The sequence below is a fragment of the Zonotrichia albicollis genome, chromosome 25, assembly GCF_047830755.1.
Source record: "Zonotrichia albicollis isolate bZonAlb1 chromosome 25, bZonAlb1.hap1, whole genome shotgun sequence".
NCBI classification, from domain to species: Eukaryota; Metazoa; Chordata; class Aves; order Passeriformes; family Passerellidae; genus Zonotrichia; species Zonotrichia albicollis.
Genome location: NC_133843.1, coordinates 6,825,204 through 6,849,462, shown reverse-complemented (window position 1 = coordinate 6,849,462; position 24,259 = coordinate 6,825,204). Strand labels below are relative to the sequence as shown.

The following is a 24,259-nucleotide window of genomic DNA, read 5'->3' as shown; positions in this document are numbered from 1 at the left end:
CCGCTCTTTTTAATCCCATTTAACGAGCGGACCCAGCAGCATCCTGTAATTATCGCTGACGCTTGATGGGCAGCCAGCCCATGGCCAGGGGTGACACCGGGCACCGAGGGTGGCACCGGAGCCCCGCTCGCCGCCCCGGCCCCTCCTGCAGCCGCCTCTGCAGCTCCGGCCGGGGCTGCACCCGAGCTCCGACCCCGCGGAACCAGAGCGGGGAGCCGGGAAAGGCGGGAGGGAACCGCGGGAGGAACCGCTCCAAAGCGCCGGGACACACGGCAGGGACACCGCGGGGACGGGCGGAGCATCCCCGGGCCGGGGGGAACCCGAGAGCTCCAGGGGAGATGTGTCCATGTCCCTGTGGGTGCCCCACGTGAGATGTCCCCTCTGAGGACAGACCCCGGTGTCCCTGTGGGTGCTCCAGGTGAGATGTCACCCCTCGGGACTAATCCCAGTGCTTGTGAATTGTCCCTGTGTGTCACAGTGTCCCTGTGAGTGCTCTAGATGTGAGATGTCCCCTCCCACAGACAGGTCCTGGTGTCCCTGTGAATGTTCCAGGTGTGATGTCCCTCCTCGGGACAAATCCCAGTGTCCCTGTGAGTGCCCCAGTGGTGCTGTCCCCTCTCAGGGCAGGTCCCCGTGTCCCTGTGGGTGCCCCAGGGGAGATGTCCCCCCTCAGGACAGACCCTGGTGTCCCTGTGGGTGCTCCAGATGTGCTGTCCCCGTGTCCCGTGGGTGTCCCCGTGTCCCCTCCCCGGGCCAGCCCCGCTGTCCCTGCCGGGGACAGGAGGGGACAGACGGAGGTGCCGGGGGACGCTCGGGCAGCCCCAGCCCCGCATTCCCGATCGCGCCCCGATCCCTCACGGCTCCCACCGGGAAGTTTTCCTTCTCCCCGTGTCCTGCAAAACCCGTCAGGCTAAAACCCCAACCCAGGAACAGAACCAGCCAATGGCTTCTGGAGGAGAGGCTTGGACAGGGAGTTAAAAATAAATCCCAATTCAACTTAGTGATCGGAGCTTTGGGCGCCGCTCAATCCAGCAAAGTTTGGGGTAACAACGAGACAGAAATCATTTATTCTGTTAGTTTAAAACCATCCTGCAGCTGAGTTAATCCGTCCATGCTCCTGCAGAACGCGGAGCTGGAGCGTTTGGGGCTGGGCACGCCCGGATCCCGCAGCGCATCCCCGGCCGGTCCCGGAGCCGCTGCCGGAGCGATCCCGCCCGGGGCACCCCCGGGCCGCCTGTCCGGGCCCGTCCCGCGTATTTGCCGCGTTACTCAGGGCCGGTGAAGTGTTTGGTTCCTAAGGAAGCAGAGAGCGCTGTCTCCAGGGAAACTGCGGCGCGCCCTGAGCGCGGATGCTCCGCGGCGCCTTCATCCCCTCCTTCATCCCCTCCTTCACCTCCTCCTCCATCCCCTCCGCCCTCCGGGGCTGCACCCGCGGCTTTGTTTGCCAAACACGGACAGCTCTCCATGGAGCAGATCAGCCGGGCCGGGCCGGGCCGGTCCCTCCCGCGCATCCCCGGCCCTGGGCTGTGCCGGAGCATCCTCCCTCCTATTGCTGGGTCTGTTTGTGCTGCTGACCCGCAAAAACCCAAAAATGCCGGTAAATGAGGGTTTGTGAGTGCAGGAACCAGCATGTTGCCCTGATTTTTAAAGATTTTCTAAGCCTTCTGATATTTACATTCTTGTAACAAACTTTCTCACACATTTTCTGTAAATAACTCATTGTTTTGCATTCTTTTATGGAAGAAGAGAAAGTTGATAGACTGTGATTATCCAGTGTCATTGGAGAGGTGGCACTGTCACCCTCCAATCCACTGTCACTTTTAGAAATCTATAAATGTTAGAGTCAGAAAACAAACTTCCCTTTTTTGCCTTGAACAGCGGTGTGTGCACATCGCGTTTCGTGTCCTGCAGTGACAATGGCAGGAGGTGCCGCGTTTGGGTTTCGGCAGCGGCTCCTCTGTCCCTGAGCTGCCGGGACAGGGAGGGGACAAAGCCGGGGAGCAAACACGGCCTGGGGAGGAGAAACCTCCTTTAAAGGCAGAAAGGTGCGGGAGGAGGAGAAGCCGCTGCCCTGTGGGACTCATCCCTCCCGCGCACCGCCAGCGGCACAAACGCCTCCGAGCCCGGGTGGGGATCCCGGCACCATCCAAAGCGGCACCACCTGAGCTCACCCGGGTCACCCTTCCCGGCCGGTGACACCCGGAGGGCCCGGCCCTGGTGGCACCATCGGGGTTTCGGTGCCGCTGAGTCAGCCCGGCTCTGTGCCCGGCTCTGCCCACCCAGAGGCTCCGGGGCTGTGCCCAGCTCTGTGCCCAGCTCTGTGCCCAGCTCTGTGCCCGGCTCTGTGCCCACCCAGAGGCTCCGGGGCTGCGCCCAGCTCTGTGCCCAGCTCTGTGCCCGGCTCTGTGCCCACCCAGAGGCTCCGGGGCTCTGCCCGGCTCTGTGCCCAGCTCTGTGCCCGGCTCTGTGCCCGGCTCTGCCCATCCAGAGCTCCGGGGCTGTGCCCAGCTCTGTGCCCGGCTCTGTGCCCACCCAGAGGCTCCGGGGCTGTGCCCAGCTCTGTGCCCAGCTCTGTGCCCGGCTCTGTGCCCACCCAGAGGCTCCGGGGCTGTGCCCAGCTCTGTGCCCAGCTCTGTGCCCAGCTCTGTGCCCGGCTCTGTGCCCACCCAGAGGCTCCGGGGCTGTGCCCAGCTCTGTGCCCGGCTCTGTGCCCGGCTCTGTGCCCATCCAGAGGCTCCGGGGCTGTGCCAGGCTCTGTGCCCGGCTCTGTGCCCGGCTCTGTGCCCACCCAGAGGCTCCGGGGCTGTGCCTGGCTCTGTGCCCGGCTCTGCCCATCGTGCCCGGGCACGGCAGGGCAGCTCCTGCCCCCGTCCCACCGGAGCTGCTGGGCTGGGAGAGGCTTTGCTGCCAAAATCCCAACGGGATGGGACTGATGCCACCCCCTGTGACCGTGTTCACAGAAATCCGAAGATGAGGGAAGAGATGAGGATCTGACTCCATGTTTCAGAAGGCTTGATTTATTATTTTATGATATATATTATATTAAAACTATACTAAAATAATAGAAGAAAGGATTTCTTCAGAAGGCTGGCTAAGAATAGAAAAAGAAAGAATGATAACAAAAGCTTCTGTCTCGGACAGAGAGTCCGAGCCAGCTGACTGTGATTGGCCATTAATTAGAAACAACCACATGAGACCAATCCCAGATGCACCTGTTACATTCCACAGCAGCAGATAATCATTGTTCACATTTTGTTCCTGAGGCCCCTCAGCTTCTCAGGAGGAAAATTCCTAAGGAAAGGATTTTTCATGAAAAGATGTCTGTGACAACCCCCTGCTGATTCTCGTGCCCCATCACAGGCTCTGCACTAAAACCCAACCATTTTGGGGTGGGCTGTTAAGGATTCTGGTGCTTTCAGACAAACAAACACCCTGAGAGGTGCGAGGTGAGAGCCCCGGGGGAGCCACCCCAGCCCTGCTGGGTGTCACAGAGCAGCACTGAGGTGGAGCTGATGCCTCAGCATTTCATATATTCATTTGAAATATTCTTTATTATTTGTATCTACAATTTGTAATTTGTAATATAACCCTGCAGTTCTTTAGTGTGTAACTCCAAACCCCACACGCAGTGCCAGCTGCTGCTCTCCCATTTGGGGCAGACACAGCAATTCCTCTCCAATTCCTCAAGGAGCCCTCACTGCCTCAGGCCCCCAGAGATTCAACAAAAGGGAGCTGGGGGAGCAAACTTGGGGTGAATGACTTCATCAGCTGAAGCTGGAATTGGAGGATTAACCCCCAATATGCAAATGGACCAAAGTTATAAAAGTGTGCAAACCCGTGAGTGAGCCATGGTTCATTTTTGGGTGCGGCCCCTGGGGCTTCCTGAGATGTGCCTGAAACCCCTTCAATAAATAAATAACTTGCTTTGATTTTGTCTGGCTCTGTTTTCAGGCAGTCCCACAGGCCCAGGGAGGGTCAGGGGCTGCAGCCTCACCTGAAGTGAGAAATGAGGAAATGATGAGAAAATCCCGGCCCAGCAGGAGCCCCTGCAGTCACTGAGGGTGCTTTGGGGGCCTGGGGAGTTCTGTGGGGGCTGAACCAGAGGAATTTTGCTCGTTTCAGAGGGAAGTTTGTGCAAACTCACACAAACCAACCCTGGTGATGCCACCAGCTCTGGGAGCAGCACCTGTGACACCCTGGGGTGGGTTTGGGTTGCTGTCCTGGTTTTGGGGCAAATCTGGGGGAAAACCTCCAAAGGGGCTCCTCTAGAAAAGCAGATTCCAGCAGCCCCTCCTCTGACTGGTTTGGGAAAAGATTTCCTTGGAGAAAAGTGGAAAAAACCTTTTTATTTAACAGGCAAAGCATTCACCAGCACAAAATTTGGACAACATTAAACTATAGAATCTCTTGGTGCTCTGAAGAGATGGCAAACTCAGAAAATCCCTCGGTGGGCTGTGGCTCAGCTCACTCAGTCCCTTATCAGTCCCTTATCAGTCCCTCCAGGCCCAGGTGGCCACAGCTCCCTGTGCTCTTTGGGGTGTTCAGTGCAGAGCAGGTTCAAAATGTCCAAAGAAAAAGAAAAATCACAGTCCAGGGAACTCCTGTGCCTCAGAGAGCTGAAAACCAACTAAAAGCAACGAGAGCTCTGTCCTGCTGTCTGTCTGTCTGTCTGTCTGTGCTGCAGACAGCCCAGCCCAGCACAGGGATGTGGGGGAGCAAATGCAGTTTCTGAAAAGCTCTCAGAGCCAATCTTACAGTGGAAAATTCATTTCTGGGCTAAACAGACAAACGGGGATACAAGCATCATAAGGTCACCCCAGGACACTCGGTTGGACTGGAAAATGGTGATTTTACCAAGGAAAAAATAACTTTCCATGAGTGCCAGGCTAACAGAGCCTCAAAGGATGCAGCCAGCCCCAGGAAAATTCACATTAAAAATCGGAGCCCATTTTTAGAGAGCAGCCCTGAAAACGGTCACCGAGGCTGGGGAGTGCAGGGAGCTGCCACAGGGAAAAGAAAATTAGTGTAAAACCAAAAAAAAAGGGGTCAAAACCAAAAAAAATGAGTGCAAAACCAAATCCAAGGGCCTGGATACCCCAATCCCTGCTCCAGCCTGGGTTTGGGTGCAGCAGCTGGGAGCAAACCCATCAGACAAAGAAACAGAAACCCAAAGAAACAAACAAATGTGTGTTGTTACCATGGGTGGCATCGTCAGGGTGGCCATTCCCACCTCCCCCCGCCAGGGTTAATTAATTAATTAATTAATTAATTAATGTCATTAATTCAGGGGGACCCTGGGGGTGACCGTGGCCGTCCCAGGGAGGGGCTGGAGCTCATTAGGGAAAGGATTAATTGGATTTAATGACATTGGGATGGGTGCTGGTGGATCCAGGGAGCTGCAGGATCACGGGGGCAGGAACCAAACCCTTCATTGCTGGTTTGTGCCCCCTCGGGGGCTTTCCTGCTTCCCCAAGGGAGAAAATGATAAAAAATGAAACCAAAAAATGATAAAAAATGATAAAAAATTATAGGGAAGGAAAAATGATCAAAAATTATAAAAAATGATAAAAAAATTGAAGGGAAGGGAAAAAATGGTAAAAAATGAAACCAAAACTCAGCTGGATTTCCTCAGCTGCTGACCACGGGGCTCTGCAATCCCCCAGCACCACCAGTGAGGTGCCAAACCCAGGGAAATCCATAAAATCCTGCAGGGTTTGGGCTGGAAGGGACCTTGAATCCAATCCCATCCCATCCCATTTCCAGGTGGTTCCAAGCCTTGGAATTTCCCAAATCTGGACAAACCCACCCTGGCCAGTGCTGCCCCAAACTCTGCTCCCATTCTGGGCAGTTTGAGCCAATTTTTGCCTTTTCTGGGTGTTTTTGTGGCTCTGCAGGGCGGCCCAGGGCTCAGACAAATCCTTCAGGTGCTGCTCTGAGTCACTCCCTTAATGAGGCACCTCCACCCAGCACTTTTATTTTATTTTTTTTTTCCAGGAGGTGCTGGCAAAACACAGGTTAGTGACACATGAAATAACAGGGCCCTTTGAAGAGCCCTGGTTTCGGTGCTGAGCGTGGCTGCAGGTGCTGCTGGAGTTTCAGCAAGTGGGGTTAAATAAATATAAATATAAATATAAATATAAATATAAATATAAATATAAATATAAATATAAATATAAATATAAATATATAAATAGAAATATATGTATAAATACAAACATAAAATTATGCAGAACTATAAACGTGTATTTATATATTAAAATATAAATCTAAATATATATGGTATTTCAAAATATAGAAATATCAAGACAAATTAAAATATTAACATATAAAATAGAAAATGTAAAATATTAAATACATCTACCTATAAATAAAAATATATATAAGATGTATATAAATCTAAATCTATATATAAGATCTAAATATATAATATAAACCTAAATAGAGATAAGATATATCAAAATATAGAAATCTAAATGCAAAAATTAAAAATTACATATAAAATATAAAAAATTAAAAAACAAAACATGAATATATATTAGATATATTAAAATATAGAAATATAAACATTAATGCAAAAATAATATATAAATATATAAAAATAATTATGTAAGATAAATATGTATATATAATATATATAATATACATATGAATACATAAATATAAATACAACCAGCAAGTCCCAAGGTTTTATTTCAGAATTGAGCATTTGGGTGTTCCTGCAGCTTTGCACCATCCTGACAGAGCTGTCCCCGAGTTTCCCTTGCATCACTGCCAGCAGAGCAATGATCACATCATTCAATTAAACAATATCCTTTGATTGCCCAGAGGTCTGGGAGCAACAGTTGGGAAACGTTCATTTAATAACTTAATTATTATAATATCAGCGTTATTTAGCACTTAGGCAGGGCTCTGCTGCGGGATAACAAAACCCAGGGTTTGTAATTGAGTCCGATCTGACCTGACCGTGGGATCACAGAGCGCTGAGGGGTTGGAATGGACCTGAAGGATTTTCTGTCCCCAGCCCTGCCATGGATGGGGACAATTCCAACCCCACCCTCCCGCTGCTCCAGGCCCTGCCCAGCCTGCCCTGAGCTGGCACAGCTGGGGCAGCCACGGCTCTGTGTGCCCCTGTGCCAGCTGTGCCACCCTCACAGAGTGCCTGATGGCCATGATTATACTGGTGTCCAATATCCACAATTATATTGTGCCCAATACCCACAATTGCATTGCTGCCCAAAATTCACAATTGCATTGCTGCCCAATACCCAAAATTATATTGGTACCCAATATCCACAATTGTATTGCTGCCCAAAATCCAAAATTATATTGGTGCCCAAAATCCAAAATTATATTGCTGCCCAATATCCACAATTGTATTGCTGCCCAATATCCAAAATTATATTGCTGCCCAGTACTCAAAATTATATTGGTTCCCAATATCCAAAATTATATTGGTGCCCAAAATCCACAATGATATTGTTCCCAATATCCACAATTATATTTTGCCCAATATCCACAATTATATTGGTGCCCAATATCCAAAATTATATTGTGCCCAATATCCACAATCATATTGCTGCCTGATATCCACAATTGCATTGCTGCCCAATATCCAAAATTATATTGCTGCCCGATATCTACAATTGTATTGCTGCCCAATATCCAAAATTATATTGCAGCCCAAAATCCACAATTATATTGGTGCCCAAAATCCACAATGATATTGTTCCTAATATCCACAATTATATTGCTGCTCGATAGCCACAATTATGTTGTGCCCAATATCCAAAATTATATTGCTGCCCAATACCCACAATTATGTTGGTGCCCAATATCCAAAATTATATTGCTGCCCAAAATCCACAATTACATTCCTGCCCAATATCCAAAACTTTATTGTGCCCGATATCCAAAATTATATTGGTGCCCAAAACCCACAGTTGTATTGCTGCTTGATATCCACAATTATATTGCTGCCCAATATTCAAAACGATATTGCATCCCAATATCCACAATTATATTGCTGCCTGATATCCACACTTATATTGGTGCCCAATATCCAAAATTGCATTGCTGCCCAATATCCACAATTGCATTGCTGCCCAATACCCAAACTTTCCCTCCTTCCATTTTTACCCGTTCCCCCCTGTCCGGCCAGCCCAGCTCCCGAGGCAGCTCCTCCTGCGGGCTCCCTCCATCCCTTGCATCCCCCGAGGAGCTGCGGTGTCCCCGCATCCCTTCTCCTCCCCGGGGGGATCATTCCTTCTCCAAGGGACATTCCCGCTCTCCCGCCCGGCTCCAGCCCAATGCGGGGACCCCGCGGGATCCCCAAAATCCACCGAACCCGCGGACACGTGGCGGGAGCGGCTGCGGCACCGCGGGGCGGGGCCATGCAAATGACCTGTATTGTAATAATGAGGGGCGTGGTTATGGGACCTCACAGGGATACGGCAACCGGGCGTGGTTATGTAAATGAAGCTCTGCGTATGGAGATACGGGGCGTGGCTATGGAAATGAAGGTGTGTATATGGAATTAGGGGGCGTGGTTTGGGGGTATGGGCGGTGCCTCGGCCGCGGCGCGGGCGGTGGAGGCGGGGCCGGTCCCGCCCCGCGCTCCCGCCCAGAGCCCTCAGAGCCCCCGGAGCGCGGCGGCGGCCGCAGAGACAGCGGCGGCACCGGCGTGGCCGCTCCGCACCGCCGGCCCCGTCCATCTCCGCCGGCCCCTCCGCCACCGCCAGCCCGTCCATCACCGCCGGACCCTCCGTCACCGCCCCTCCGCCATGAACTCGCTGCTCTTCGGGGAGATGGCCCGCGCCTTCTCCCCCACCGCCGCCGCCGCCGCCGCCTCCTCCTGCCCGCTGGGCCCCGGCGGCGGCGGCCCCGCGGCGGCCGGGGGGGGCCCGCCGGTGACGGCGGCGCTGCGGAACGACCTGGGCTCCAACATCCACCTGCTCAAGGGGCTGAACGTGCGGTTCCGCTGCTTCCTGGCCAAGGTGCACGAGCTGGAGCGGCGGAACCGGCTGCTGGAGAAGCAGCTGGCGGCCCAGCAGAGCGAGCGTGACCGCCGGCTGCGCTACAAGACCTTCTCCCGGGACCAGGCGGTGCAGACGGACGGCGGGACCCCGCCGCTGGTGCCGCCGCCGGGCCCCGGGCACGGGCCGCTGCCGTCGCCGCCGCACTACGGGCGCCTGCCCGGCACCATCTGGAGCTACACCCAGGTGCGGCGCACCGGCGGCGGCGGCCTGGAGACCGTGCAGGGCCCCGGCGTGTCCTGGGTGCACCCGGACGGCGTCGGGGTGCAGATCGACACCATCACGCCCGAGATCCGCGCCCTCTACAACGTGCTGGCCAAAGTCAAGCGGGAGCGCGACGAGTACAAGAGGAAGTGAGTGATGGGGGATGCGGGCGGTCCGCGCTGCACTGCGGGGAAACGGGGCCAGCCCTCCCCGGGAGCGCCCGGGGACAGCGGGCACCGGCTCCCCCTGCCCGGGGCTCGCTGCGTTCCCGGGGTCCTGGGGGGGGGTTTCCCCCGGGGGTTTGGGGGTTGAACATCCTTTGATACCCAGAAAACTGTGGGATGCATCCCTGCGGGGATGGAGAGCGTGGATCTTGCAAGGAAAATTGTCAGCTTAACTTAAAAACCAATATATATATATATATATATATGTATACACGTATATATATTTTTTGTTTAGAGGGGAAATAAGGAAATAATCCAATATTGCATCGCATAGTTGCTCCTAAATTTAGCTCGCTTTCTTTTTTTTTTTTTTTTTGGTCTGATTACTCCAGTAGTCGCCGGTGTGTGCCAGCTCCCTGAAATGAGCTCAGCGCTGCAATATTTGGGTTGCAAATACTGCAGGGCAGGGTTTGCACTCCGGGATGTTGCTCGGAATTGGCCCAAACAAAAGCCTTTGTAAGGCCGGCTGGTCTGGAGGTGTCCCCTGGCCTGTGGATGGGGTGGAATGGTGATGGATGGCGTTCCCTTGCATCGCTGTCTGTGTGGCAGAGATGGAGGCCACAGGGGAAAAAAAAATGTACTTGGGCTTCTGCAGGAGATTCCTGCATTGTGTGCGGAGCTGCTGCTCTTCGGGGCTGCCGTGCGCTCTCCCGGCTGCAGTTTGGGCGGGTTTAGCCTCAGAATGCATTTCCTGCTCTCGGGGCCGGGGTTTTCCCTGCAGAGCCCCCCGGATCCGGCCTCATTTCCCGCATTATTTCCCGGCTCCGTGGCCTGCGGAGCGGGGCCGGGTCCCTGTGCCCGGCTTTGCAGACTGCAGTGAGCTCAGGGCAGCTTTTGTAACAGCCTGGAATCGGCTCTAGGTGAGGTCTCCATCAATGCAATGCAATGGATTTCTTGCACACCTCTGTCCCGTATGCTGCTTCTCCATTGCCTTCCCCCAGACCCTTTTTCTATGTGGCCCTTACACACAGATGTCGTTTTTGTCTAACAACATTTTCAGGCCCTCTAGTTCCTTTTTTGTGACAAATCCAAAGAAATTTTCCCCTGTCCCCATTTCCCAGGCCATTCACGCTGTTGTAAACCTCTCGCATCTATCTCCCATTTGACTTCTAGACTGAGGAATCCCATTCAGTCTTAATGTAGAAGCTGCTCTGTATTTAATCATTCCTTTGTCCCTTTTTTATTTAATTTGCAATGCTCCAGCTTGGTTTGTTATATCAGAACAATATGAAATATTTCCAGACTGATGTGGCTGTGGGTTTGGGCAGGGAGGTGATAACGTTTGGACAGGGAGGTGATAACGTTTGGACGGGGAGGTGATAACGTTTGGACAGGGAGGTGATAACATTTGGACAGGGAGGTGATAACATTTGGGCAGGGAGGTGATAACATTTGGACGGGGAGGTGATAACATTTGGACGGGGAGGTGATAACGTTTCCTGTGAGGGTTTGGTGCCCCAGTGGGTCCTGGGCCGGTGCCTGTCCCTGGAGGTGCCTCGGGTGCTCTGTCCCTGCTGTGGCTGGAGAAAAGGAGCTGCTCTCTGTTTTCCAGCCCGCTGCTGTGGTGGCTCGGGCTGGTTTTGGTTTCTGTGGCCGGTCCCGAGGAATGGGAGGAGCAGGGAGCACAAAAAGTGGTGCTGGATGGGGAAAAGGGATCCCACAGCGTGTGGGTTTTGTCACCAAAACTTGGGGCTGCTTCTCCTTTTTCTATGGATACTTCATTTATTCCTGCTTCTGGGGGAAGAGGAGACTTGTGGGCCTTGAGGTTCAGGTTTACTGCTTTTACTGACTTGTGTAAAGCACATTTTCCCCCCAGTCTTTCTTGCACACTCAAGGGTTGCACAAACCAGATAAATTCAGCAGAGCAAAGGGGAGCCTCAGATCTTATTCCTGCCCTTGGAAGGTGTTTTCCTTGTGGGGAAAACAAAAGTAATTAACAGGAATCAACACGTCCCACCCCACGCTGGTGCTGTTGTGTCTGCAGCGTGGCTTGGATGGGTGCTCGTTTCTCTGGAGCTGGATCTGTGACCTTCAGTCCCACAGGGACAGCACACCCTTGGTTTGGGGGGTTTGGTTTTTTCCTCAGGGCTTTGAGGTGCCTTGGGGGAGCTCAGGGAGCAGGACTGAGCTGGGACAATTCCTCCTGGGCTCCCTGCTCTGGGCTCTGGGTGCTGCAGGGCTGGGCTGCCCTGGCCCCTCTCTGTGTGTGCTTGCCCTAAATGCCCTCTCTGGGGTTCCCTTACCCTGCTGGCATCCCTTGGGTGCTCTGGGTTTATTTAGGGAGCCCAAAGAGCTCCCGGTGGGACAGGAGGAGCCTTGTGCCTGTCTGGTGTTTATGGAGAGCTGGGCACCAGCACAGGCTCCCAGCCCAGGTGTGGGAGCAGGGAAAGGAAGGAAGGAAAAAGAAATGGAAAGAAAAGGAAAAGAACTTCTTATTGCTCAGTCTGAGAGCCAGCAGAGCCCACAGCCTCTGTGGAGCAGCCAGGCCTTGCCACCTCAGCCAGCAGCCCCCAGCCCACAGCCACACACCCTTAAGGAGATATTGATAATTCCATTTATCTCCTGGGACAAAGGAGGCTTTTCCCCCTTTCCAGGGTGGCCGCTTGGCCCAGGGGGTTGTGGCCACCAAAGGTTTGTGGTTTGAAGTGTTTGGCTGTGAGGAAAAGCCAGGCAGGGATCAAAGGGACACCAGGGCAGTGCTGGGTGTGCAGGCTCACCTGGGATGTCCCACCTGGGAGCTGGTGCAACCCAGAGGGGAAATAATCCCTTTTGTTTCCTTTCTTTTAAAGGAAAAGCAGCCTTGTTGCTGTAAAACAACAGTGGGACATCATCCAGGATGTTCCTGCCAATGGAATTGTGCCTGTGCAGTTTGTGGGATTAGCAATGGCTTCATTTGGAGGAAATTTGGTTCATTTCTTTGTTCTGTTCCCTCAAATAATTTTCCTTGGACGTTGTAACACAACAAACTGGAGCTCTGAGAGGGCACAGTCAGTTGAGCACACTGATCATATTTTACCCTGGCTTTTGTTAGTGTTTGAGGCAAAATGAGGAGCCCAGCAGATATTTCAGTCCAAAACTGCTTTTGCTTTTTCCTCCAGGTGATGATATTTTACTCAAATGATGTATAAATTTGAGTAAATTTGCACATTTGCACAAAGTAGAAAATTTGCACATTTTCTACTCATTGTGCTGCCTTAATGTCTTATTTTTTTTAGCAATGATCATGATTTTACACAATACTATGACTTAAGTGAAGGAGTCAACAACTGGAGGAGTTTTAGAGGGGCAATGAAGTTAAATTAATTTTCTTTATTTTTTTTTTCCAGCTATGCTTGCATTTAGAAGAGCTTTTGGATATAGATCTGACTCCCAGTCAGATAATTTGTAAATTTTACCTCTTTGTTACCCTTTTAGGAGGAAAAAGCAAAATTGTGTTTCTGCAAGATTGCACTTTTGCAGTCAAGGCAGCTCAATAAAAAAACATTTCAGGGACAGCTAATTGAAAACAGAGCAGAGTCACATTTTGAAATTTAAAACACTGAGGTGAAATGATTTTTTTTTCTAGACAGAATACTAATACTAATAATAAAAATGATAATAATAATAAAAATAATCAGCTGTGGTGCTTCAGGTGCTCGGAGGTGAGCCCGAGCAGGGCTGGGATCCAGGCTCCCTGGGTTTGGGGTTGGTCCCCTCAGGTTATTCAGGAGAAAATTCTGTTTTTATCTTTATCTGCCTTTGGGGGAGCAGCTGGGGCGAGCCCAGCCCTGGCCGGCTCCTTTGGGGATCTTTGTCCCCATTTGGGGACACTCGGGAGCCTCAGCAGCCCCGGGGCACCGCAGGGAGGGCCTGGGGAGAGTGAGTGGGATTTTCCCCTAATTAATTAATTATTGTTAATCACTTACCGAGGGCGCTCTACCGTGACACATGCAAGGTGTGGCAGTGATGGCCCAGCTCCCCAGGCTGAGCTGTGACTGTCCCGAGATCCTGGGGGAGCCGGCACAGCCCTGAGAGAGCGCGGGGACAGCGGCGGTGACAGGGACAGTGGTGATGGTGCTGTGATGGGGACAGTGCAGGTGTGACAGTGACAATGGTGATGGTGCTGTGATGGGGACAGTGCAGGCGTGACAGGGACAGTGGTGATGGTGCTGTGATGGGGACAGTGCAGGTGTGACAGAGACAGTGGTGATAGTGACAGTGCAAGTGTGACAGGGACAGTGGCAATGCAGCTGTGATGGTGACAGTGCAGGTGTGACAGTGACAGTGGTGATGGGGACAGTGCAGGTGTGACAGTGACAATGGTGATGGTGACAGTGCAGGTGTGACAGTGACAATGGTGATGGTGCTGTGATGGTGACAGTGCAGGTGTGACAGGGACAGTGGTGATGGTGACAGTGCAGGTGTGACAGGGACAGTGGTGATGGTGCTGTGATGGGGACAGTGCAGGTGTGACAGGGACAGTGGTGCTGGTGCTGTGATGGGGACAGTGCAGGTGTGACAGTGACAATGGTGATGGTGCTGTGATGGGGACAGTGCAGGCGTGACAGGGACAGTGGTGATGGTGCTGTGATGGGGACAGTGCAGGTGTGACAGAGACAGTGGTGATAGTGACAGTGCAAGTGTGACAGGGACAGTGGCAATGCAGCTGTGATGGTGACAGTGCAGGTGTGACAGTGACAGTGGTGATGGGGACAGTGCAGGTGTGACAGTGACAATGGTGATGGTGACAGTGCAGGTGTGACAGTGACAATGGTGATGGTGCTGTGATGGTGACAGTGCAGGTGTGACAGGGACAGTGGTGATGGTGACAGTGCAGGTGTGACAGGGACAGTGGTGATGGTGCTGTGATGGGGACAGTGCGGGTGTGACAGTGACAATGGTGATGGTGCTGTGATGGGGACAGTGCAGGTGTGACAGTGACAATGGTGATGGTGCTGTGATGGGGACAGTGCAGGTGTGACAGTGACAGTGGTGATGGTGTTGTGCCGGTGGTGATGGTGCTGAGACAGTGATAGTGGTGGTGCAGCTGTGACAGCAGCAGTACAGGTGTGACAGTGACAGTACTGCTGTGATGGTGACAGCGGTGGTGAAGCTGTGACAGTGGCAGTGCAGATGTCACAGTGATGGTACTGCCGTGATGGTGACAGTGGTGATGCATCTGTGACAGCAGCTGTGCTGCTGTGACAGTGACAATGGCAATGTCCCTGTGAGAGTGGCGGTGCAGGTGTGACAGTGGCAGTGGAAGTACCCCTGTGACAGTGGCAGTGACAGTGCAGGTGTGACAATGACAGTACCCCAGTGGCAGTGACAGTGCAGGTGTGACAATGACAGTACCCCAGTGGCAGTGGCAGTACAGGTGTGACAGTGTCAGTGCCCTAGTGCCAGTGCAGGTGTGACAGTGCCCCAGTGGCAGTGACAGTACTGCTATGACAGTGGCAGTGCCCCAGTGACAGTGACAGTGTCCCTGTGCCAGTGGCAGTGCAGGTGTGACAGTACCCGGTGGCAGTGACAGTACTGCTATGACAGTGGGCAGTGCCCCAATGACAGTGCCCCTGTGCCAGTGGCAGTGACAGTACTGCTATGACAGTGGCAGTGCCCCAGTGGCAGTGTCCCTGTGCCAGTGGCAGTGTCCCTGTGCCAGTGGCAGTGCAGGTGTGACAGTGTCCCTGTGCCAGTGGCAGTGTCCCAGTGCCAGTGGCAGTGTCCCTGCGTGTGGCCAGCCCAGCTGGCTGCAGCCGTTCCCTCCTTTGGTGGCTGTCCCCACGCCCAGCCCACATTTGTACATTTCTGGTTCACCATTCCCCGTAATTGCTGCAGATATTGAGTCTGCCAGATGTTGCTTGTCTTTCCCAGCACGGGCTTAGCTGGCACTCAGGGCTGAACTGGAAATAATTGTTTTACCTCAGGATGGTATTTCACTGGCAAGATTAATAAAGTCCACTTGGAAAAGAGATTATCTTAAATTTGCTGCAGCTGGGAAGGACAAAGATTATCATTGTCAAAGGCAGCGTGCGTCAAAACTCACTGCAGCTTGTTTTTTTTAGAGAGGGGGAACTTAATAAAAATGTGCTTAAGATAAGCCCTGGAGGAATGTCTGAGAACTTTTAAGGCTAAAATATCAGCAGTAACAAGATGCAAATGTTCTGCATAGAGCCAATCAAAAACAAATAATTTTTTCATCCCCCTGGAGGGATGTGAGCAGCGTGGCAGACCTGTCCCTGCCTCGATTGGTCACAGGGCTGGCAGGAGCAATCTCTGTGCAAAGCCACCTCTTTAATTCTGCTATTGCTGCTTTTCTTGTTCTGTTTTAGAGGGATAATTATTTTTCAATGTGGCTTTTCACAGAAATTCCGGATTTTCCACCACTTCCAGAGTAGTGGAAAATCCCTGGTCTGGGGGATTTTTGGCTGCCTCTTACAAGATGTGAAGTTTGATATTAAATGCTGGCTCTGCTGAAACCTGAGACTCGGGCTTGAAAAGCCCCTTTTTCCCTGGCCTGGGAGAACATCAGTTTTCCTTGTGGAGAAAGGATAAAATTGCCTGATGTGAAAAACCCTTGGCTGTGTGGCACAAATATCCAGTTGTAATTGCTGGGTGGAAAGTGGCTCTGCTTGGAGCTGTGCAAGTGAAACCCCATAAGAGTAAAATTTCCTTAAATAATTCCATCTTTTATTCTAAAATGCTGCTGCAGAGACACACATTTAGGCTACACATGGTATCTCTCACAAATCTCAGGTTTATTTCTTTTTTTCAAGCTGGAAACTGGGATTTCTGGGCTGGAGGGATGCAGGAGAAGGTTTGTGGGGAGGGTGTTTCTCTTTGATCCTCATTTTTCCACACTGGGATTGGGGCTGTGCTTGGAAAATTTAATAGACAAAGAAACCTCTGTGTGTGCCTTCTGCTGGTTTGTGATGGGAGGGCTGAGTGTGTTATGAGTGACTTGGAGGAGCTGCTGTTGTTCTGAACTCTGTCTTTAAATTAGAATTAACATAATGAGTTTGTAGATGAACTCAGCGAGGAGAAAAATCCACCCCCCCCCTCCCTCGTGTTGTGGTTGGAGTTTTAAATGAAAAAACTTCTCCTTGTTTCTCCAGCAGCTTCCCCTGCTGCAGGAGAACCACAGGACTGTGTGTGTGTATTTAGAATTTACCTTTTGCTTCCTGCTGTGACTCACTCTGGGCTTTCTGAAGGCAATAAAACCTCAGATTTCAGCTCAGCTCTGAGGGAGCAAACCCCTCACACAGCTCAGATTCTAAACCCAAAGAATCTCCCCAGGTGCTGCAATGTGGGCTGGGGTGGAGGCAAACACAGGCACCAGTGATACCCAGTGAATTCCAGCTTTTCTCCTGGGGCTTTGGGGCAGAGATGCCTCTGGAGTGCTGGATTTGGGGCCAGGGAGGGCTCTGAGCCTCCTCAGCTCAGCAGCTGCTGTTTTGTGGCTCAGCCTTTGTGCTGCTGCTCTGCCAGCCCTCAGCTTGGTTTCCTGCATCTGCTTTTCTCTGGCTAAATTTACTTTTTTTTTTTTCTGTGCTAGAAATACTCACAGGATGTTGTGTTTTGGTTCTGCAGGGGCCCTGTGGGTCCCTTGCAGCTTGGGATATTCTGATTCTAAATCACCATCTTGGTGTTTAAACCCAGCTCCTTTAAACCCAGCTTCTTTAAACCCAGCTCCTTTAAACCCAGCCTTTTAAACCCAGACCTTTTAAAATCATCTCTTTTTAAAACCAGCTCTTTTTTGTGTGTGTGGTTGTATGAGAAAGGAAGAGATTTCTTCCAGGTTTTTTTTTGAAGTTTGAAAGCTTTCCCAGTGTCTGTGTGTGCATTGTTCAGAGTGGCTGAAACTCCTGCACAGCCTTGTGACCTGTTCCTATTAAAAATTACCTTGCTCCAAGAACCCTGGAGGGATTAGTGAGAAGTGATAATAAAAGGCAATAAATGATAAGAAATGGCATGAGACTGGGTGGGGGAACAGGGAAATAATGGAATAATGGTGGTTTGGGGTGGAAGAGCCCTTAAAATCCCATTCCAAACCCTGTGCCATGGCAGGGACACGTCCCTCTGTGCCAGCCCTGTCCAGCCTGGCCCTGGGCACTGCCAGGGATCCAGGGCAGCCACAGCTGAGTTTGTTTTTCTCACATTTCTAACCTTGAACCTCCCTCTCTTACATCTGAAGGGAAGCAATTTGCCTCCACTTTGTGATAAATTTGGAATAAGGGACAAAAATATGATTGTAGTAGGGCAATAGCCTGGGCACACTGAGAGCTTCTTGAATTTCAAATTTATTGTCAAAAATGCCTTAATTTGGGTCAGGCTCTTCTCCCAGGGAGCACTGAGAGGAAACAGCCTTGTGTGGCACCAGCAGAGGTTTGGATAGAGGGAAAATTTCCTCATGGAAAATTCAGAAATGGTGTGTATGTGGCACTGGGGATGTTGTGGGTGCCTGCTGATGCTGAAGGGGCCGTGTGGGGTGGGGGGATCTGGTTTTGATGCCAGAGAAATCAAGAACTTGGCTGGTGTTTCCTAAGCCCTGGTGTCACCTTGTCCAGGGGCTCTTCTGGTCCTGGATCATCAGATTATCAGATTATCCTGATTATCAGATCATCCTGCTTCAAATTAAACCTGGATTTTTCCAGGTGATTTGCCTGACTTCAGGAAACTTGGGAAAGGTTCCCTGACATTCTCCAATGCTGTACAGGCTGCGGCACACACACATTTTTACCACCAGTGGACTACCAAGGTGCTGTGTTTGGAAAATTACAAACGTTAAAAATTTTTTATTTTCAGGAAACTTGGGAAAGGTTCCCTGACATTCTGCAGAGCTGTGGCAGCAGGGGCACACACACACGTTTTTACCACCATAGCATTACGAAGGTGCTTGGAAAATTAAAAAAGTAAAAAAAAAATTAATTTTCAGGGAACTTGGGAAAGGTTCCCTGACATTGTCCAGTGCTGTGGCACACACACACATTTTTACCACCACAGCATTGCGAAGGTGCTGTGTTTGGAAAATTACAAATGTGAAAAATTTTTAATTTTCAGAGAATTTCAGAAAGGTTTCCTGACATTCTGCAGTGCAGTGGCAGCTGGGGCACACACACGTTTTTACCACCACAACATTACCAATGCGTTGTGTTTAAAAATTTTTAACATTTTTAATTTTCCAATTTTCAGGGAACTTGGGAAGGGTTCCCTGACATTCTGCAGAGCTGTGGCAGCTGGGGCACACACACACATCTTTGCCAGCAGTGCATTATCACAGTGCTGTGTTTGGAAAATTAAAAAAGTAAAAAAAAAATAATTTTCAGGGAACTTGGGAAAGGTTCCCTGACATTGTCCAGTGCTGTATCACACACACACATTTTACCACCACAGCATTATGAAGGTGCTGTGTTTGGAAAATTAAAAATGTTAAAATTTTTAATTTTCAGGAAACTTGGGAAAGGTTCCCTGACATTCTGCAGAGCTGTGGCAGCTGGGGCACACACACACATTTTACCAGCAGTGCATTACCACCGTGCTGTGTTTGGAAAGTTAAAAATGTGAAAAATGGAATCCTCAGCCGTGGTTTTGAGGGGAGGCTGTCCCGTGTCCCTGCTCCTGTGCAGGGTGACATCAGCTGTGGCTCTGTGCTGCAGGAGGGCAGGCTGGCACAGAACGGAGCTCTGTGCCCGCTAACGAAGTGCCCAGCTCGTTAGGGAGCCAGGCCGGGCTGCAATCCCAGCAGAGTCCCTGCAGCCCTTTGTCCTGCCTGCAGCCCTGCTCCGTGTGCCTCCCCGTGCCCCACTTCCCCAAACCTGGCTCCTTTGGGACTCACCCGATCCCCTCAGCTCTTCGTGCTGCTCCTTCCCGCTGGGGACACGTTCAGGGGTCCCTGCTTTGGCTTTTCCTGCCTGGGAGCAGCACCATTCCTTGCTTTGAGGTGGGATTGCCCTGTGTGTGATCAGAGCCTTGCGTTTAATCCTCAATGTGCTGCTCATTTCAGGGGGTTTGTTGTGAATTTGCACTGAAATCCAGTCAGAAACAAGGCTTGGTGTTCCAGCCTGCACCTCAGCTCCACGTAACTTCCCAAATCTCTTGATTCTGTGGGCAAACAACTTAAAATTTCCCACTCTTCAGGGTTTGGTGAGCTTCGTCCAGAGCTCTGGGGTTTCTCTCTCTGGGGTTTCTCTCTCTGGGGTTTCTCTCTCTGGGGTTTCTCTCTCTGGGGTTTCTCTCTCTGGGGTTTCTCTCTCTGGGGTTTCTCTCTCTGGGGTTTCTCTCTCTGGGGTTTTTCTCTCTGGGGTTTTTCTCTCTGGGGTTTTTCTCTCTGGGGTTTTTCTCTTTGGGGTTTTTCTCTTTGGGGTTTTTCTCTTTGGGGTTTTTCTCTTTGGGGTCTCTCTTTGGGGTCTCCATTTGAGCTTTCTCTCTGGGGTCTCTCTCTGGGATCTCCCTTTGGGGTTTCTCTCTGGGGTTTCTCTTTGGTGCTTTGGGCCCTCAGGGGTGCCTGGCTTTGTTGGCTGTGTGGGCACAGACATCAGAGCTGGAAAAGCTGACAACTCCATGATCCTGGACTAAAAAGAGGAGGAATTAACTCTCTGCTCTTCATGTGGGCAAGGGGAGTTGGTAATTTGCAGTGGCTCACTCAGGGAATGCTGAAGGAAGTGATGATTTCCAGCATCCCCCTTCCCTTCAGTGCAGTGACTCAGGGCTGGGAGCTGAGATCAAAGGGACCCTGCCCCAGGACTGGTTCCAGATCTGGGGTTCCACTGCAGGAGTCTCTGCCTGTGCATTCTTACAGGTAAAATCTGTCTCTGAGGGGAGAAAATACAACCGTGCCATTTTTATTTATTTTTTGTAAATGGAGCTCCCTCTGCCACAGAGCACAGAGTGGAATTGAGCAGGCCCATGGCAGATCAGGCACAGAACGTGACCCTGCCCAGTCACATCTGGCTAAAGAGAAAACCAGGCTCTGGTGGAAATTCACTAAATTCCATACATTGGCAGGGGGGCATTAATGTTGAATTGCAATGGGGATATTTTAATGTCAAGATTTAATATTTCAAACAGCTGCTGTCATTAAAACTGCTACAAGAAATCCCTCCTCTCACAGGCAGAAGAGAAATCTTCATTTCCTTCTCTTCCATATGCTGAAGAGAATATTTTCCCAACTCTTTTATCCAATGTTTCCTCCAAATGTCTATGCCAGAATCACCTCACCATTGGCTCTTTCTGCATTTTTCATTTATTTAATTATTTATTTAATTTTTCCCCCTCTCTTTTTTATTATTTTATTTCAAGAAAGGGAGCAATGGGGATACTTAAATTTTAATATTTAAAACAGCTGCTGTCATTAAAACTGCTACAAAAAAATCCCCCCTCTCACAGGCAGAAGAGAAATCTTTATTTCCCTCTCTTCTATATACTGAAGCATTGGGCGGTCTGGAATATTTTCCCAACTGTTTTATCAAATTTTTCCCTCAAATGACTATGCCAGAATCACCTCACCTTTGGCTTTTTCTTCATTTTTTATTTGTTTATTTATTTATTTATTTTTAAATTTTTCCCCTCTCTTTTCTATTATTTTGTTTCAAGAAAGGGAGCAATGGGGATATTTAAAGATCAATATTAAATATTTCAAACAGCTGCTGTCATTAAACTGCTACACGAAATTCCCCCCCTCGCAGGCAGAAGAGAAATCTTCATTTTCTTCTCTTCCATATGCTGAAGAGAATATTTTCCCAACTCTTTTATCCAATGTTTCCCCCAAATGTCTATGCCAAAATCACCTCACTTTTGGCCCTTTCTGCATTTTTCATTTATTTAATTATTTATTTAATTTTTTCTCCTCTCTTTTTTACTATTTTATTTCAAGAAAGGGAGCAATGGGGATATTTAAAGATCAATATTAAATATTTCAAACAGCTGCTGTCATTAAACTGCTACACGAAATTTTCCCCCTCACAGGCAGAAGAGAAATCTTCATTTCCTTCTCTTCCATATGCTGAAGAGAATATTTTCCCAACTCTTTTATCCAATGTTTTCCCCAAATGTCTATGCCAGAATCACCTCACCATTGGCTCTTTCTGCAATTTTTATTTATTTATTTTACCTTTTTTTTAATACTTTTAATTTTTTTCTTTTTAAAATTTTCCCCCTTTCTTTTTTTTAATTATTTTGTTTCAAGAAAGGCAGAAATGTGGAGTGCAGAGCAGTTAAAAAATTCCCTAATGCCCTGGCAAATGTGTTGCTGCTAATCTGTATTCCCCCCTGGCACAGAGCTGGCAGCAGGAGAGCAGCTTTCCCTTCCCTTCCCTGTCCCTGTGCAGGGACAGTCACCCTGGGAATGCTGTCCCACACGCAGCCTCCCCTGGGGCAGCACTGAGAAATCTCAAATAAACCCCTTTCCTTTGTTATTGCATCGAGGATGGGTGAATTTGATAACTAAAAAACAAATAAAAGTGATTTAGAAAGTCTCAGAAGGTAAAGCATTGAGTTTATTAGAAACCACACATTCTTTTATAGATAGCTATGATAAAAGTGAATTTGGTTGGTCTTTAATCACTGCTTTTTATATTATTGCTTCATTAGGAGCAACACCCTTCTTGTAAATATCTTAAAATTAACAAACACACTGCCTGTGGGGTCTCTCTCTGGGGTCTCCCTTTGGGGGTTTCTCTTTGGGGGTCTCTCTTTGGGGTTTCTCTGTGGGGTCTCTCTCTCTCTTTGGGGGTTTCTCTTTGGGGGTTTCTCTTTGGGGGTTTCTCTTTGGGGTTTCCCTTTGGGGGTTTCTCTTTGGGGTCTCCCTTTGGGGTCTCCGTTTGGGGTTTCCCTTTGGGGTCTCTCTTTGGGGTTTCTCTCTGGGGTTTCCCTTAGGGCCAGGGGATCCCTCTCTCCGTGCATGTCCAATGCAGGCAGGCTCTTCCCTGCTCCCTTTTGGTGGCTGAAAAAAGGAATTCACTGTTTTCCCCCTTATTATTTACCGGAGGGGAGGGTGGGAGCCTGGTGTGGAGCAGCACTGAGCTGCTCTGGGTTTGTCTCAGCCCTCCCCTGTTTCCAAAGGCAGAGCCTTTTCCTTTGCCCAGCCTTCAGTGGAGCATTCATTCCAGTTTGCTCTTTCTCCTGTGAAATTCATTCCAGCTTGCTCTTTCTCCTGTGAAATTCATTCCAGCTTGCTCTTTCTCCTGTGAAGTCCCCAGAGAGCCGGCGCTGCTGCGGGCAGGGATGGGTTCCCTGGGGGAGCTGTGCTTTGCTTTGGGGGGTGGGTCCGTGACTCAGCTCCCGTAATTGTGGGGCAGGGGAATGAGGTCAGTGCCTCCCTCACTCCCTGCAGCCCTGCTACAGTGGGGAAGGCTGCGAGAGCTGGGATTGTTCATCCTGGAGAAGCTCTGCCCTGACCTAATTGTGGCCTTTCCGTGCCCGAGGGAGCTGCAGGAAGTGTGGAGAGGGATTGTTTACGAGGGATGGAGGGGCAGGACAGGAAATGGTTTTAAACAAAGAGAGGACAGTTTAGATGGGATTTTGGGCAGGAATCCTTCCCTGTGGGTGCCCAGAGCAGCTGGGGCTGCCCCTGGATCCCTGGCAGTGCCCAAGGCCAGGCTGGAGCACCCTGGGACAGGGGAGGTGTCTCTGCCATGGCAGGGGTGGCACTGGATCAGCTTTAAGCTCCCAGTCTGGTTTTCCATGAAAACCAAGCCTGAACTGGAACTCTGCTGCTGCCCATCCCTTCCCCTCTACAAACACCCCAGGGCTGCCCCTGCCTTGGCTGTTTATGTCCCCCTGTGCTAAAAATTCAAGCACTGAACAGCTCCAGTTGTTGGAGATCTGTGCAACTGGGGCAGCAAAAGCACCTGGTTTGTTTGTGTGAGTTGGAGATTGTTCTGCCCTTATGTAAATATTTAAAAATGCCTCATCTTGAATTTTATACCCATGCTGTCACCTTTATTCATATGCTTCCCTCTCAATGGCAGAGCGCTGTGGATTAATGGCAATTCTGGAGTGCCCATGATTTACTGGAAGCCCTGGAGGTGATGAGGGCAGCCTGAGCAGGGGCACATTCTGTGCCTGGGTGGGTGTTCAGGTGCCACTGCAGCCCCAGGAACACTTTGTTTCTTACCTTGTGTTAATATTTGTGTTGTTACCATTGTGGCACTGCACATTCAATACCTTTACCTTTGTGAAGGCAATAAAACTCTTTAAATAAATATATGGGGATGGATCTATAGGAGCTGTGCAGGGGTGCTGGGTGTTCCTCAGGGCCATGGGAGCCCTTGAAGATCAGTTTATTTCTTACCTTCTGTTAACATTTATGTTGTTCCAATTGTGGCACCGCACATTAAATGTTTTTACCTTTGTGAAGGCAGTAAAACTCTTTAAATAAATATATGGGGATGGATCTATAGGAGCTGTGCAGGGGTGCTGGGTGTTCCTCAGGGCCATCAGAGCCCTTGAAGATCAGTTTATTTCTTACCTTCTGTTAACATTTATGTTGTTCCAATTGTGGCACCGCACATTGAATGTTTTTACCTTTATGAAGGCAGTAAAACTCTTTAAATAAATATATGGGAATGGATCTATAGGAGCTCTGCACTGTAGAGCTCCTGGGTGTTCTTCAAGGCCATGGGAGTCCTTGAAGAACAGTTTATTTCTTACCTTCTGTTAACATTTGTGTTGTTCCAATTGTAGCACAGCACATTAAATGTTTTTACCTTTGTGAGGGCCGTAGAACTCTTTAAAATCAGATTTAAAACTCTTTAAATGCAACTCTTCCCATGCAGATGTGGGGATGGATCTGTAGGAGCTGTGCAGGGGTGCTGGGTGTTC

The 24,259-nt window shown here is 50.1% G+C and overlaps 1 protein-coding gene across 1 annotated transcript in view; it reads left to right on the top strand.

Annotated features, from left to right (window-relative positions):
* Positions 1-8,602: 8,602 nt before the first annotated feature.
* Positions 8,603-24,259, top strand: part of IFFO2 (intermediate filament family orphan 2) — a 69,222-nt gene continuing 53,565 nt past the window's right edge. The window contains exon 1 of the mRNA XM_074558299.1: positions 8,603-9,385. Within this exon, the coding sequence (XP_074414400.1) occupies positions 8,781-9,385 (605 nt within the window). The 5' untranslated portion in view covers positions 8,603-8,780. The remainder of the gene's footprint in view (positions 9,386-24,259) is intronic.